This window comes from Desmodus rotundus, chromosome 12 (genome assembly GCF_022682495.2).
Source record: "Desmodus rotundus isolate HL8 chromosome 12, HLdesRot8A.1, whole genome shotgun sequence".
NCBI lineage: Eukaryota > Metazoa > Chordata > Mammalia > Chiroptera > Phyllostomidae > Desmodus > Desmodus rotundus.
In genome coordinates, this window is record NC_071398.1 from 40,956,438 (window position 1) to 40,972,116 (window position 15,679).

General features: G+C 46.3%; 1 protein-coding gene across 1 annotated transcript in view; it reads right to left on the minus strand.

The window, feature by feature from the left end:
- Nucleotides 1–5,323, minus strand: part of LOC139440455 (cell adhesion molecule CEACAM21-like) — a 28,510-nt gene extending 23,187 nt beyond the window's left edge. The window contains exons 1-2 of the mRNA XM_071220079.1: nucleotides 5,311–5,323; nucleotides 4,637–4,882 (exon numbers count right to left, since the gene is read on the minus strand). Coding sequence (XP_071076180.1) covers nucleotides 4,637–4,882; nucleotides 5,311–5,323 — 259 coding nt within the window. The remainder of the gene's footprint in view (nucleotides 1–4,636; nucleotides 4,883–5,310) is intronic.
- Between the last annotated feature and the right edge of the window lie 10,356 nt (nucleotides 5,324–15,679).

Sequence of the window (15,679 nt, forward strand, 5' to 3'; positions counted from 1 at the left end):
GTCTTCTCCACATTCCATTCTCGGAGGGTGCTCACTAATTTGTCACTTTCATGCATGATGTGTCCAGGATCCTCCTTCTTGAAAGATGAGGACTCAGCTGCTTTTCTTTCCATCACCAACACACACACGTGCACACACACGCAAACTTCCCATCCTGTCTTCCCAGGATTTTCTAAAGAACAATACTGAGTGTAGACTTTATTGTGTCTAGTTCATTTCTATTCAACTTTGAGCCACCCACAGAGTTTTCTTTAAATGTGAATCCTGAAGAACATCAGAGATGAAGAGCTACCTTCTGTGAGCTGTGGAGGTGCGGGTGAAGGAGTTCTGCTCATTGGACACTGGTAGTGACACAAGTAGTGCAGACAGAGCCCAGACTCCTCCAATCCCTTCACAGTCCCTCCTGGTTACTTTGCCCAGGTGCTTCCCTCTGGTGACCACATTTCAAATGGCAGCTCCCAATAGTGTCAAACACCTTTCCAACCCAAGGTCACTCCTAGGGGCCAAACCAGAAAAAGTCAGTGTCATTGAATGCGGGCCTCCTGGCTGAAAAGTCAATAAGCTTTTCAGGATGGTGAAGGCAGAGTATTAAACCTACCAGCAGCTCTTAGTGACTGCACAGAGTGTGAACCCATGAAGGTGAGCCTCCCCAGCAGGGCAAATGAATCCTCCTCCAAGCCAATTTCACACCAAACTCAACTCACAAAAGCCATTCAGACTTACTCCTAGTGCCGTCCTTAATGGTTTTCACTACAGGCTTTCTTGCTAGAAATGATCCAAAGGGCAAGTTTTCTAAACGCCTCAGGAGGCACATGGGCTTTGAAGGGGGGAAGTGAATGCCCACTAGTGTCAATAGTTTTCAGGCAATGACATGAGTGATACCAGTGACACCAGGAAACAGATTGACTGCAAGGATGGACAGTTTAGCAAAGCATTACAGACACATCTGTGACCATTCAGGGATCGGCCGCCTAGTCCGGGCTGTGCTGGACGTGCCCTGCAGAGTAAAAGACATGTTGTTGTGTTTCTACCTCCACTTAGTTAATGTTAGAACAATGAAAGGTGCTTTATGAGCCCTCCTGTTTGACCTACTGAGAGAATGACATGCAGAACTCTGGGCTTCAGGGCAAGGCCATGCCTTCTACAGCAATACTGCAAAACAGCTCCTGAGTGGCTTCTAACTCCCAGAGGAGTCAGATTGTCTAAATATGGGCTGTAATGTGACCAGGCAGCCACAGCTCCTCAGGTTTGGGTTCTGTTGCATGCACACATGTTAAGGTCAAGTAGGAAGAGCAGCGTCCATCACAAATAGAAGTGAGATCTGGATGAGACAATAGCAGGTGCCCCAGACTATTAGCAACTATTGCTTCAGCAAGAGGCCTGTCACATACCTTCCACCATGGAATCATAGGAAGTTCACAGTCACTTTCAACAAAGAAGTCAACCTCTCCACTCCAAGTTCATTCTGGCCCTTAATTCCCCTTTCCAACCCCACACACCATCAGCCCCTAGTTTTGCCTCTCCCCAGACACCTAGTCAACCTACTAACACACAAATCCCCTGAAACATGGCTAACTTGTTGACTCAGCTGAGCCATGTCTCATATTATAAGACTGAGTTTTCGTTATTCTCAGTTCTCCAAGGCTGTGTGGAAACAGTGGCCCTCAGACCAGACTTTGAGAGCCTGCTGCACATGTTTCCACTCAGTCAGAACAGAGACTGGGCGCCATTGGCCTGCAATCTTGTCCTCATCTCAAGCCTGCCCTGCGTTCTCACCTTTGCCAGGCTCCACTGCAACCCCTTTGCTAGTCTGACTACCACACACTCCACTCCCTCTCTGACTACAACTTCTGTAGTTATGGTGTCCCCAATCTTACAAATCTTCATCACTCTTCAGACTCTTAGTCCCCAACAGGATGCAAATCTCGTCTCTCCTTTGATTCTTATCCAAAGTCTCCTGTTTCACATGTGTTGCCTAGTACATCTGGTGTTCCCTTTTATACTAATCTTAGAACACTAATCTGAGTCTTCAAGCCCCTATTCTTTCTCCTGACCCTGTGTCTCTCCCCACATACCCATCCTAGTCTGGGAGAATGGCTCCCCTCTCTCAACTGCACCAGCTCCGGTGGTCCCTCCCTCTTCACTTAGGTCAGCCCCTTACTCGTAGGTCTGAGCCCCATCCTGAGCTTCCTTAATTGACAAAACCCTCCTGCATCACCTTCTTATGCCCTCTTTAATCCATACAATGCCTAACACCCAAAACCCTATGCTTCATACTTTTCTATCAGGACTCCTAGCTGATCCTGTTTTTTTGACTCCCCAGTATGCAAACCTCTGCATACCTAGAATCCATCTCTGACTAGAGGTTTAGTCAAATGCCTCAAACGACCCAAGTAGGATTAAAAGTAGACCAGAAAGGAGGTTCATTCCCCATTTCCCAAGTTCTGGTTATTGACACTAAAGGTAGAGGTGTGGACTTTGTAAACACAACAGAGAAATCAAAGAATAAGGACACTGATTTGTGCCCCGAGTTCCAGGTCACAGGAGACACAAGACAACGTCTCCCAGTGCAGGCCTGCGGGGGCTGATGTCACAGGGGCCGGCATGTTTACTACACTTTCTGGGGTTCATGACAGAACAGTTTTCAAACCTCTGTAAGCTTTTCCTTGAAGGTGAGTGGAAATGTATGTACAGTGAGGACACGGTTGATGGGGAGGCTGCTGCAGAGGTGCAGAGGTTCACACCTGCCCTTTCTATCAGATTCTAAGACAAAGGCGGCTTCAAGGCAAACTCGTCCCGAATGAAATCTGGGCAGTCAGGTCGTCTTTGGCTGTGGACACCAATGCAGACGGAAGGTGGGACAACTGGAAAGAGGTACTTGGAAAATTGCAGCCAGATTTTTTAAAATTGGAAGATTTGAAAATAAGGTAAAGACGGGCAATGTGAGTGAGATGAAAAGATCTGCTAATTACAGGTAGATGATGTCAGAGTGAAAGATGCACCAAACAAATGTAAAGAGGCAAGAGAGACTTTGTGAAAGACTGTGCATTAGTAGAGTGGCCAGAAGGCAACACTATAGAGAAGGCTGAGAAGATTTGAAGAACAAGAGAAAGAATCAAAGACACCTCTGATCGCTATTTGGCTTTACAGAAAAGAAATGGAAAGTAAAGCATTTCATGAAATCTTCCCAGTTTGTCTTTCTATCTCATGGTTTTAAAGGTCCTCACACAAGTTAAGTTTCTACCCTCCCAGAGAGATGAGACACAGACACCAGGAGGATTAAATTTAAAGTCACGGGCATATTCCCTTCTGACAGACACACTCTGAATCATAACACTGGCAAGAAGATTTTCAGGAGACTCATGTGCCTTTCCAATGGGCAATCAAAGAATCTGCAATTGCAAATTGCAATTCGATTTGTGAAGAAGATGCTCTAACAGTGTGGAGGTCAGAGGCCTGCAGTCAGGAAGAACCTGTGTAAAGGTCGGTGACTCTGAGGAGCGTGAAGGCCTCTGGGTCATAACAAGACTGCTTTCTGCACAGTGGAGGGAAACCCAACTACATCTCTTTCAGCCGAGTCCCAGTTTGCATGTCCATCAGTTCCTGCGGTTTACAAACAGGTGCAAAATGACTGCGAGTCCCTGAACAGAGCCGGAACCTGATCTCCCAGAAGGCTGTGCTTCTGGAGCTTTCCATGTAGACACCTCATTTTTCTCTGCAGTAACATTCCCTCTTATCAAACGTGATCCCTAAGGAACAGTTGTGTACTTGACCCTACAAGGCTGGCATCACGTGATTTGACCTCGTTAGTTCCCTAAGAACAGAGGAACTGACTCTCACCACTTGGTTTGCTCTGATGAAGGTCTTTCTACAGAACATGTGAAGGGAGTTTTGTCACCTGAGGTTAAGGAGCTTCACCCTCACACTGCACCTGAAGTCTCTCTAGCTTTGAGTGATGTACTCTTCTCCAAGAGACACCAAGAGACCAAGAGACCAAACTTAGCTTCATAAACTATGGGATGATTTCTAATTCCATGGGCATTGGTTTGAACTAGAACATGTGAGCTAAAGTCCTGTTTTTATTACCAAAGTTTCCAATTACATCTTATTAACAGAACGAGCAGAAATGTACTAAACTAATGAATTAGTTTCATTGACATATAAATAAAAATACAGCAGACTCTAGAATTCTTTTGAAAGATATCTAAGGGAAAGACGAAGATCAGTGTTGCTACTCACACGCGTGTCCTCGTGTCCATTCTCATTGTCTACAACTGGGACCAGGTGCCTCCTCATGTTTGCATGGAGAAGTGACAGAGCTCAGATCTGTGAGCTCATCACCTGCTCCCATCAGAGGACCTCTGCCCGTCCTCTGAGGAACACAGTGTCACCTTCACTGTGGACAGGATAGAAATGATACCAAACCAAGGCCGGGGTTGGTTTGAATTGTAACCTTCAGTCACCAATAATGACAATGTCAGCCCACATTTTTGAGTGTTTATTGCCTTAAAGGAAAACTTTTAAGAACTATTCACCTGCAGAAAATATAATAATACAAAGAAATTTAACTTAGAGTTCAATAACAGAGGAAGAAAGGAGGGTCACTAATATAACACATGCAGTTCAAGGGGCCGACTTTCAACCCACATGATGGGGTTCCACACTTCACACTTGTAAACCCCAGCATCTTCCCTCCGGACTGGGTTTATGGTGAGTCTTCGGCCATCCATGGACATTCTCATTTGGTTTGTGAGATTTAGATTCATATCATTTAAAAACCAATGCGGAAATTTTTCATTTGTGTAGCAGGTCAAGACCACATCATCTTCATTCTCTATGACTCCATAGCTGCTGGCCACGAGGACGGGCACTCTCAGATGCTCTGTGGAGAAACAAAGAATGTGACTCATTGAGAATGGGCTGGAGACAAGGAGCCACGCTGCATCCTCAGAGATCTCCACCACTCACAGTCCACAGTGAGCTATGCAAAGGTCACCAGAGTATGTTCCTGACATTTGCAGAAAGAAAATTGTCTAAGTTCAGGCGACAGTATGTAAAGTGAAAGTTGCACCTCCTCTCTGAGCCCATATAACCTCAGGGGACTGTACACCTGTTCCCTCACGCATCTCTGGAGTAGCAGCACACACATCCCCTTCCCAGTGCACATGGCTCATGACCTCATCATCAGGGACAATGTTTCTCTCATGAGCTTTATTGATCTGGTCCTAGACCTTTTTTTTTTGACTTCACAAAACATCAGGTCCCACTCCTGATGAAAACATTTATATACTATGTGGAAGGCAAGCTTACCTCCTTTGTCCATCTCTGGGGCCAAGGGAAGTTTACAGCAAGTGGAAAAGCATTCAGCTTTTGTTAAAAACAAATTATTAGTCAGTAAGGATGGCCCAATCCAGTGTTCATGGCTTACACCTTGATGATTTCTATCTAAAAGGCTTCTCACTCTGAACAAGTTTTATTTCCTTGCTACCTGAGTCAACATCATGGTATAATTAATCTCTAGAGAGAAGTAGTTGAGGATTTAACAAAAGACATTGACTGTAGGAATAGAAGAAAACTATTCATATAATAAAGTCCATACATAACAGCCCAGAGCTGACACAATATTCCCCAGACCACCTGACTTCCTGGTTGACCAGAGCCTTTCCTTCCAGCTGCACAGACTTCTATCACCCAGCTGAGGTGTGTTTCTATGGGGCACCATATCCCAGGACATCCTGGAGACTGGGGTTGGAGTGAGATAACACATAAAGTCCAGGAGCAAGCAAGCTGATAATGGCAGCAGAATCATGTGCTCTGCCCTTGACCATTGAAGCCATGCTCTCTCCCCTGAGGGCAGGTGGGGACTTGTGCAAATGCAAAATAAGTGTCTTATTGCAAGTGGGGAGCATGGACTTCCTGAAATTCTGGTCCTTGTGGCAGTTTGCATTAGGTGGCTAAGACAGAAATGAGGAAAAACTCAAAATTATTCTGCATATTAAAATGATGATTAGTAACCCAGGGCCTAAGACTCTTTGCAGGAATGATTATTTTCTTAGGAAAAAAGGGAAAGGGCGGAGAGGAGAAGGGAGAGTGGGGAGGACGGTTTTCAGGAACTACTATAAAAGACACATAGACAAAACCAAGGGGGAGAGTGGAAGCAGGGTAGGGAGGTGGGTGTGGCTGGGGTAGGGTAGAACGGTGGGAAGAAAGTGCAGACCACTGTAATTGAACAACAATAAAATAATTTTTTTTTAAAGGGAAAGGATCTGAGATGATGGTTCAGTTCCTGCAGGCACAAAAAAACCTCTTCCTCATGGCCAGAATTTAAAGTATGCTGTATCCACGTTCCAGGCTCAGAAGTGATCTTGGATCATCCATTCATTCATTCTCTCATTCCCCATTTATTTCTACCTAATTCATCAACAACAACTGAGTGTTTGTTAATTAGTGGTCCCTGAGCTGGTTTCAGGGGTAAAGTGAGGAGTGAGAAGACAAAGTCCTTTCCTTCATATCTCCTGGGTGTGGCTGCACCAACACAGCAAACAAATAAGTGATGCAAAGTCTGGTGCAGGGAGGTGTGGATGGGCCACCTAAGGGGGAGGCCTGGGTATTCTATGCAGTGATTCTGATTGTTACTGCAGGTAGTTTGGTTCCAGAGTCAAAATAGATTATGTCTCCATTTTTTTTCACTCCACAGACCAAATTGTATTCCTATGAGCTGAGGACACTTAATATAAAAACTTTCTGAACTGGTTTTTTGTGTTAGAATCCAAAGACCCTCTTCTATGGTCCCCAAGGTAGAGAAATTAAGTCCAGGGCTACACACAGCCCAAGAGTGACTCTGATGAGCAGCTCATACTCTGTGGGACTCTGCAGTGGAGACTGCATCTCCCTGCTCCTGAGTTTACTCTCAATGAAGAAGGTGGTCAGTGCATTAACTGTAAAGTATTGTCAGTGTCTGACCTAAATCCTGAAATAGAAGAGCTGCTCAAACCAATCATCTCTTATCCATTGACTCTCAGATCTCTTATTGGTCTGGGCTGATCCCTGGTGAATGAGGACCTTCCAGGAGCATCTTTTATTCTCAGTTTCTTTCTGCAGATGCTGACCTGTTTCTGAACCTTCCTAAGTCCCCCAGGACAGTCAGCTATATCCACAGACATTGTCTAACTGTGCTCCCCACGCACAGACTCAGGGGATACTGACCTCCATTTCTGCCAAGATGTGACTCTTGGGCCTGAGCCAGGACTGGTTACACGCTCAGGAGCCTTGTGACTCAGTGGCCCATTAAACTGTTACACACTCAGCCCTTTTGAGGACGCCAAACCCAAACTGGCACACACTCCCTAGCATCCCTGGAGTCAGGAACCCTGGCACAGGTTTCTGGGGAGGGATTACAGAGCTGAGCTCTGTAGGTTTGTCAGGAGGCCTCTCAGACCATGCTCTCACCTAGTATAGCAGGGTCAGCCTCAGCTCAAGTTCATAGGAACATGCTCAGGGGGCTGAACTGAGACTGGTCGTCCTCTGCTGAGTTACTCTCATCAGACTGACCCTTCTGTCTGCAGTGACTGTCTGCAGGGCTGCAAGTTGGGAAGGGAACTGAGATCTTAGGAAGTTTGTCTACACTCTGTGTATTCTGCACTAAATGTCAACACTGAACCTGAAAAAAATGCAGAATGAAATGGAGGTGGTGTCCGGATTCTCAATCTTGTGAGTGAAGTAGGAGTCACCCCTCCCAACCCCCAGTCATCGAGAGCAATCACTCACCATACACATTAAGTGCCCCATGCCCTATTTCTTGTTTTGAATCTGGAAGGTGGGCCACTACGGTGTATATTCCTGAGTCGTGTGGGGTGACCTTCTTCAACACCAAGGATCCATCATCTTGTAATATCTCCCATCCATTGTTTGCAGGACCACTTAAATGGAAACTTGATGTCATAATAAAAAATGCAATGACATTATTTTTGTTCACCCAGTTTCCTTTGTACCACACGTAGGCAACAGCCTCAGGAGGCTTATTATGGATGCGCAGAATCACATCATCCCCTTCAGCACAATAGGTCGACCCAATACTGAGTTGGGCTGTGGTGGGCGGGCTCCAGAAGGTTAAGAGTGAGACTAGGAAAAAAGGAGAATGGATCGATATTTATATCTGTGTGTTGGTACCTGAATCCTGAGCGGGTCTCTTTATCACTCAGGCTTGGCCTGCAGGTGGGTGCGTGTCTCCCACCGTCAACATCAACAGCACAGCCCCCATTACTTCAGCAACTCTGAAGCTGTTATTTTTTCTGTTTCAGATACTCTTCTCTAGGTGTTTGTCTTCATCACCTCCTTACTGTCCTTAGACCCCATCTGACACTCAGGGACAGTTTAGAAAGACACGTTTGATGACCACCTTCTCTAAAGATTCTCTGCCTTCACTTTCTGACCTGTCCTGCTCTGTTCTTTTTATGGCTGTTGTGGGTACCTGGCCTCACATCTAGACCTTTACTTGTCCCTCTCTCCTCCATAGAACATGGGCTTTCTGAGAGCAGGACTTGTCTGATCTTGTACCTCCAGTGACTGCAACAGCTTGAAAATACATGCAGATGAATGAATGAGCCCTGTACCTCCCGGGGGTTATTTGCCCATTTCTGGGGTTGGCAGTAAAGACAACGTCTAGCACCCCTGGTTAAATTTTTCTGGTGTTTCCTGACATAAATCATTATTATCATTACCAGTTTTCATAATTCAATACTCAGTGATAAATAACAGGAAATGAACATCAATCCAGGTTTTCCTGTCTCCCACCACTTCCAGATTATGAGATTTTCCTCTTGCTGAGCCCCTGTCCCATCCCACTCTTCCCTTTTGTCCTTTACCCTCAGGTCCAGACAGAAGCCTTCCCTCATTTCTCAGAGCTCTGGTCTCTCCAGCAGACCCCAGCCAGTCTCTGTGTCAGATCCTTAGTCTACCCCAAGGAACTGTCTCCTACTTACCAACCAGCAGGAGCCCTTGCCAGTGGACAAGTCCTCTGTGGGAAGAGACTGACAGGGATCCCATGGTGAATGTTGTCTGCTCTGTGGCTGCCTCTTTGAGAGAAGCTTCAGGTTCAATGAAGCTCACAGGCACCTCTGTGCAGAATGGTGCAATCTGCTGTGTGTCCTACCTGTGCACTGACCTTTATTCTGGGGCAAGATTATGATTCTTGTCATGTGGGCTGGGGGCAGGGAGTATGCCCATGACCATCCCACTCACTGCTCTAGATTTTGCCACCCTTGCCCCTTCTAACCAGTGCTGCCCTCCTATAATTTGGCTCCCTGGGAACTCCTGAGGCCTCTCAACACCACACAAACACACATGCAAACACTTGCACACACACACGCACACACGCACACACACACACACTCTCATACTGTATTTGGAAAAGCACAAGCCTGGGGTTTCTGGGTTCATGGGTTTGTCCACAGCTTCCTGTCAGGTGCCCAGTAGTCTTTCTCACAGCTGCCTCTCTCTCTCTCTCTCTCTCTCTCTCTCTCTCTCACACACACACACACACACACACACATTTGACTCTTCCCTGAGAGCAGGTGTTCCTGAGCTAAGTCACAGAATCCTGTCACAAGGAAGTCACTCCTGTTGTGCATCATCACCTGTGAAACATTGCAATGCCCAGGTGACACCCTAAAGATACAGCTCAAACAGCCATCCAGCTAATGTGGGTGCCCATTCAGAGTGAGATCCCTTGATGTGAAAGAAGAACACCTTTCCTGCTTTCCTGTGCACAGGGGAAGTCTCCAGATCCTGTTAAACTGCAGACTCTAACTGGGTGCAGGGGGCCAGAGACTGCATCTCACAAGCTCTGAGGGGAGATTCAACTCAATTATGGCCCATGGAGCTCACTTGCAACAGCAAGGCTGACGGGGACACAGGTGTCTCAAGAGGATGACTCACTCATGCCTCAATGGCCTCTGCTGTGTTTTTAGCTTGGGTCTGTCAGCACTACACAGAGAGCCCCAATATCATCAAAAAAGGGGATTATTTGTCTGTGACAGAGAAACCCAGCTGGGCACCAGGTCTTCCCCATGTTCTCAAAAGCTCTGTGGTTTTATTTTGTCCACCATGACGGTAACAGAAATAACTCTGGGGATGAGAAGTGGTCAAGCTTGGTGATACTTGCAGAGGGGACACTTTTCTATCTCAGATTGTCACCAGACTGGCTTTTACTTTCAGGGTTAAAAACTCAAAACCAGAATTCTCAGTAGAACACGCAGTTTTGGGTGTGAGGTGGGAGGTGTCCTGTGTGTCCCAGGAAGAGGGGACTGTGGTGAAAGGTCAGGTGCCTGTGGGCTGCCTGGTTCTCAAGAGACAGTTTCAGGTAGATAATTCCTCTCCAAGTCTGTTTGTCGGGCCTGCCCTTGTGCTGCTGGCTGTTGGGACAACCTTTGAGTTATTCCTGGGCAGACTCCTTGTGGTCACCAGACTTGCCCATGGGCGATGCCAGCGTGGAATAGAGAGCAGCACAGAAACCCCTGAGAGAGGAGGTGCTCCTAGGCTCTGTCAAGGTAAAAAAAAGTCCAAGCTTATACAACAATGTAACGAGTTTATCTGAGCCAAACTGACCTCATATGCCTTGGAGAAAGGACTCAAATCCTTTGAAGAAAGGCAGTTTTGCAGCTTCTTTTATATATTATCAAAGTAGAAGATGATAAAATTTGGATATAATCCAGGAGATGAAAGAAAACATAGCAGAGAGAACCAAGATGGCGGCGTACGTAGACACACTGCGCCTCCTCGCACAACCAGAACTGACAGAGAATCGAAAAGCAAGGGGGACCAACACCAAGAAAATAGAAAATAACCATTCATCCAGACTGGTAGGAGGGGCGGAGATGGGCACCGGGGTGGAGAGGACTCGCGTGGCTGTGGCGGGACTGAGACTGGCGGAGTGTGGGACAAATGGCGCAGGCAGTCCGAGCACTAGCAGACCCTGTGGCCCCACATTCGCACAGATAAACCCAGAGGGCCGGACTCAGAGTGGCGGAGAGTGGGGCAGGCAGAGCAGCGGGTAGCACCCCGTGGCACCACATTCGCCCACAGATAAACCCGACGAACGGTGGGGAGCGAAGCAGACCGCGTAACCCAGGGCTCCAGCTCAGGGAAATAAAGCCTCAGACCTCTGATTGAAAACGCCCCTGGGGGTTGGGGCGGCAGCAGGAGAGACTCCTAGCCTCACAGGAGAGGTTGCAGGAGAGACCCACAGGGGCCTAGAGTGTGGACAGGCCCACTTACTCGGGAACCAGCACCAGAGTGGCCCAGTTTGATTGTGGGTAGGGGAGTGAAAGAGTGAAAGCCGGAGGAGATTGTGGCGGGCGCCATTGCTCCCACTCGGCCCCTCCCCCTCAGCGTCACAGCGCTGCGACCAGCATTACCCCGCCCTGGTGAACACCTAAGGCTCCGCCCCTTAAAGTAACAGACGCACCAAGACAAAAAAAAAAAAAAAAATGGCCCAAATGACAGAACACTTCAAAGCTCCAGAAAAAATACAACTAAGCGACGAGGAGATAGCCAACCTATCAGATGCACAGTTCAAAGCACTGGTTATCAATATGCTCACAGACTTGGTTGAATCTATTCGAAAAACAGATGAAAAAATGAAGCCTATGCTAAGAGAAACAAAGGAAAATGTACAGGGAACCAATAGTGATGAGAAGGAAACTGGGACTCAAATCAATGGTGTGGACCAGAAGGAAGAAACAAACATCCAACCAGAAAAGAATGAAGAAACAAGAACTTGGAAAAATGAGGAGAGGCTTAGGAACCTCCCAGACGCCTTGAAACATTCCAACATCCGAATTGTAGGGGTGCCAGAAGGAGAAGAGGAAGAACAAAAAATTGAAAACTTATTTGAACAAATAATGAAGGAGAACTTCCCTAATCTGGCAAAGGAAATAGACTTCCAGGAAGTCCAGGAAGCTCAGAGAGTCCCAAAGAAGCTGGACCCAAGGAGGAACACGCCAAGGCACATCATAATTACATTACCCAAGATTAAATGCAAGGACCTACATCCAAGATTACTGTACCCAGCAAAGCTATCACTTAGAATGGAAGGGCAGATAAAGTGCTTCTCAGATAAGGTCAAGTTAAAGAAGTTCATCATCACCAAGCCCTTATTATATGAAATGTTAAAGGGAGTTACCTAAGAAAAAGAAGATAAAAAATAGGAACAGTAAAAATGACAGCAAACTCACAGTTATTAACGGCCACACATAAAACAAAAATGACAGCAAACTAGGCAAACAACTAGAACATGAGGGTTGTCATTAAGGGAGTGGGAGGGGGAGAGAGGGGGAAAGGTACAGCGAATAAGTAGCATCAATGGTAGGTAGAAAATAGACAGGGGGAGGGTAAGAATAGTGTAGGAAATGTAGAAGCCAAAGAACTTACAAGTATGACCCATGGACATGAACTATAGGGGGGGAATGTGGGAGGGAGGGGGGTGGGCAGGATGGAGTGAAGTGGGGGGGGGAATGGGACAACTGTAATATCATAATCAATAAATATATTAAAAAAAAAAAAGAAAAGAAAACATAGCAGAGAAATCTCCAGAATTAGAAAAAAAAGGCAAAAGAGAGAAAAATACTTTTTACCTTGGTGGGTAGGGGACAATTAGCATTTACAGGACACAGAGAAGGTGTGCAGGGGACCAGATAACATAAAGGATGCTGTGGTCTCACACACTTGTCCCAGACTCTGTGACGTGAATGGTCCAGCAAAGAAAATCCCTCTGATGTGTCAAAGTTATGCTGTCCAAGCTGCAAAAAAGGATCAGGGCTCACTTAAGTTAAAGACTGGCCTTTCTTAAGGACAATACAGACCTGGGATGTGACAACCGGCCAAGCTAGAAATTTCTCATCACAATATCCTGTGAGGGTTGTCAAGCCTGCCATGTGGCCCCCTGAGCTTCTCAGGGTTACTGCACAACCCCTTTCTGTAATAGTCTCTAGAAGTAGCAGGAGGGACAGAGCAGTCAAAAGGGCTGAACTGAGAAAGGCCTGTTGAAGCATGGGAGGAAAATCAGTCTACTTCTCCATTTCACCTAAAGCCAGGTTACTGTGTCTATGTCCTGTGGCTCAATGTTGCCCCCTAGAGGAGAGAAGCCAACCTACAGCCCATATCACCTGCTGCACAGGCCCTGACCAGTGCAGGGTGACCCCAGTGAAAAGCCTGGAATTGTTCCAAATATTATGAGTCCAATGACAGGATAACTGTCCCACTAAGAGCATGTGCTATTTCATACAAAGCTCTGTTTTCAAATGTTCGAAGGAAGGGCCTGGTGAAGGTTCTCCTGAGGCTTCTGGAAGAGAGTGCTGGCCTGGAGGGTCCATTCAAAATATGTCCCTTGTGTTCACCATCACTACACTGGGATGTTGCATATGAGTCATCTCTGTGTCCCTGTCTGCCCACAGGGCCCAGGAGAAGGAGCATCTCCAGGTGAATGAATACTCAGCCAGGGCCCCTGTGTGTTCTTTTGTTAGGGGAAGAGAAGTTCTTGTAGAACCCTCAGCCCCTCTGAGATGGAATCAGCCACAGATTCTGGGTTCTCCTGTCCCATTCTGCACAGGAAGGTTCCCTTGTTGCCAGGACATCATGACCTACACAGATGTCTTCAAACACAGCAGACAGGTGTCCCCCAGACCAAGAATTTAGGAATGAAAAGCCATCCCTGATTCCTATAGGGTCAAGGTGTGCTCTCTCCTCCCCTGGCAGTAACTCCTCCAGGGGTTGAGGATCCAGAGTTTCTATCAGGTCAGGTAACTGTGAGAAGAGGAGAAACACAGGCCTGAGGTGATGAGACAAAACTCACAAGGTGGGACTGTGGAGGGCTGTGACTTTGGAGGAATGAAATGCAGTCCAACCCCCCACTGTTAGGAAGTTCCTTTCCTTCCTCCTGATGTATGAGAAATAAAAGCCTGACCCTAGGATGTCCCCATGCATGTGGTGGCCTCCTCTCATGCTGACACCAGTGCCTTTGTGTCCATAAGAAGATGATTTGACTGCAAGTGTCACACAGAGTGACAGGCTTCCAATGGGCATTTTCCCTTATTGATTTAATGCATGTTTACAGAGCATCTGTCATGTGTCAGGCTGTTGGCTGAGCCGTGGAAACTCCAAACAGAATAAGACACGTGTGGGCCCTGTGCTCATTCACTTTACCTTGTAACACAGACAGGCTCTCAGGTAAATCATGGCTCTAGGAACTTAATTATAATCCAGTGAAGGGCCTCAGAACAAAACTTCTGGTCCCTCCACAGTGTGTAATTGAGTCTCAGCTGGTCTGGGGAGCACGGAGAGCACTTCTGAAAAACTACTCCCTTGGCAAAAACCTGGAGAGTTAGTGGACATTTACTCCTTAAAGAACAGAGGGGTTAAAAACAAAAAAACCTTCCTCAGAAGACTGACTTTGTAGGGTGATGCTTGGCTGGATGGAAGAGTAGACAGAGTCCATTGCGGGAGCTTGAAGAGCTAGAAAGACTGTGGAATGAGCGATGCTGTGGAGGTTGGTCCCCTGCTGCGCTGTGGGTGCTGCTGGGTGGAGTCAGCGCTGCCCCAGAAAGGCTGCATCTGCAGAGTAATTCTGCCGCCCCCTGTGGACAAGCAGGCAAAGGGGCAAGAAAATGTCATGTTATAGTTGGGTGTCTTTCTTTTTAAGTTTTGCACTTTGTATTCAATATATGCTTTAGGCAATATTTCATCTATGTATACATAATTTGAATATAATATTGAATTATAGTTGAATATATTGAAGGTATATTCATCATATATTGAATATACTTAGCTGTTGAAAGTTTACGATTTCTGAAGTGTTTTCAGGTGCATGCACCAGAGAAGTTGTACAATGAAAGTAAAGACCATGTCCCTTACCTTTAAAGTCTTCTCATGTCCTCTTGTGATCTCCTTTTTTGTCACCTCTCCACCTCTTTTTTTAGTGTTAAGGGAATTCTCTTCAGTTTTTCCATTATAAAGTCATTGGCATTTTCAGGAATTTTCAAAACTTTTATCAAAGTATTTAATTTTAGGCCAAAGTTGGTTATATTAAAACAGTTCTTTCTTTTTATTCTCTAGTTCTATCTCATTCCAGGGATGCATTAATTTTGTTTACCTATTCACCCTTTATGATCATTTGTTTTTTTTCAATTTTGGGGCTCTTGCAAGTAAACCTGCCATGAACATTTGTGCAGAGAAGTGTGTAACACAAAGAATCAGTGCTTTTAAATCCACTGAGTAGCTATAAAAATAGAAGTTAGGGAGTTACCCCTGGAAGTCTGGACTCAAGTTCACATGGCCACATCCCCACACACAGGTAATAACACACCTCCTTCTGCACATAAAGCTGTGTGTCCGCCACAGCCCACCATCAGTCAGCACAGCAGCAGAAATAATGGTTCCATCTCAGTTACAGCTTCTAAATTATGAACCCGTGCACCTCAGAAACTGCATTTAATTCACATCTGGATTCTCAGTCACTAAGAGGAGGGGAAAGATAGTGTTTAACTTGTCCATCCCTGTGATAGAAAAGGAACCCCCCCCCAAAAAAAGATATATGCCAAGTGCCCATTGATAATACAGAGCGTGTCTGAGTCCACCTGCAGCTGTGTGCCTCTGGGTGAGTGACCCCACCTGGAGAAGTCTCAGG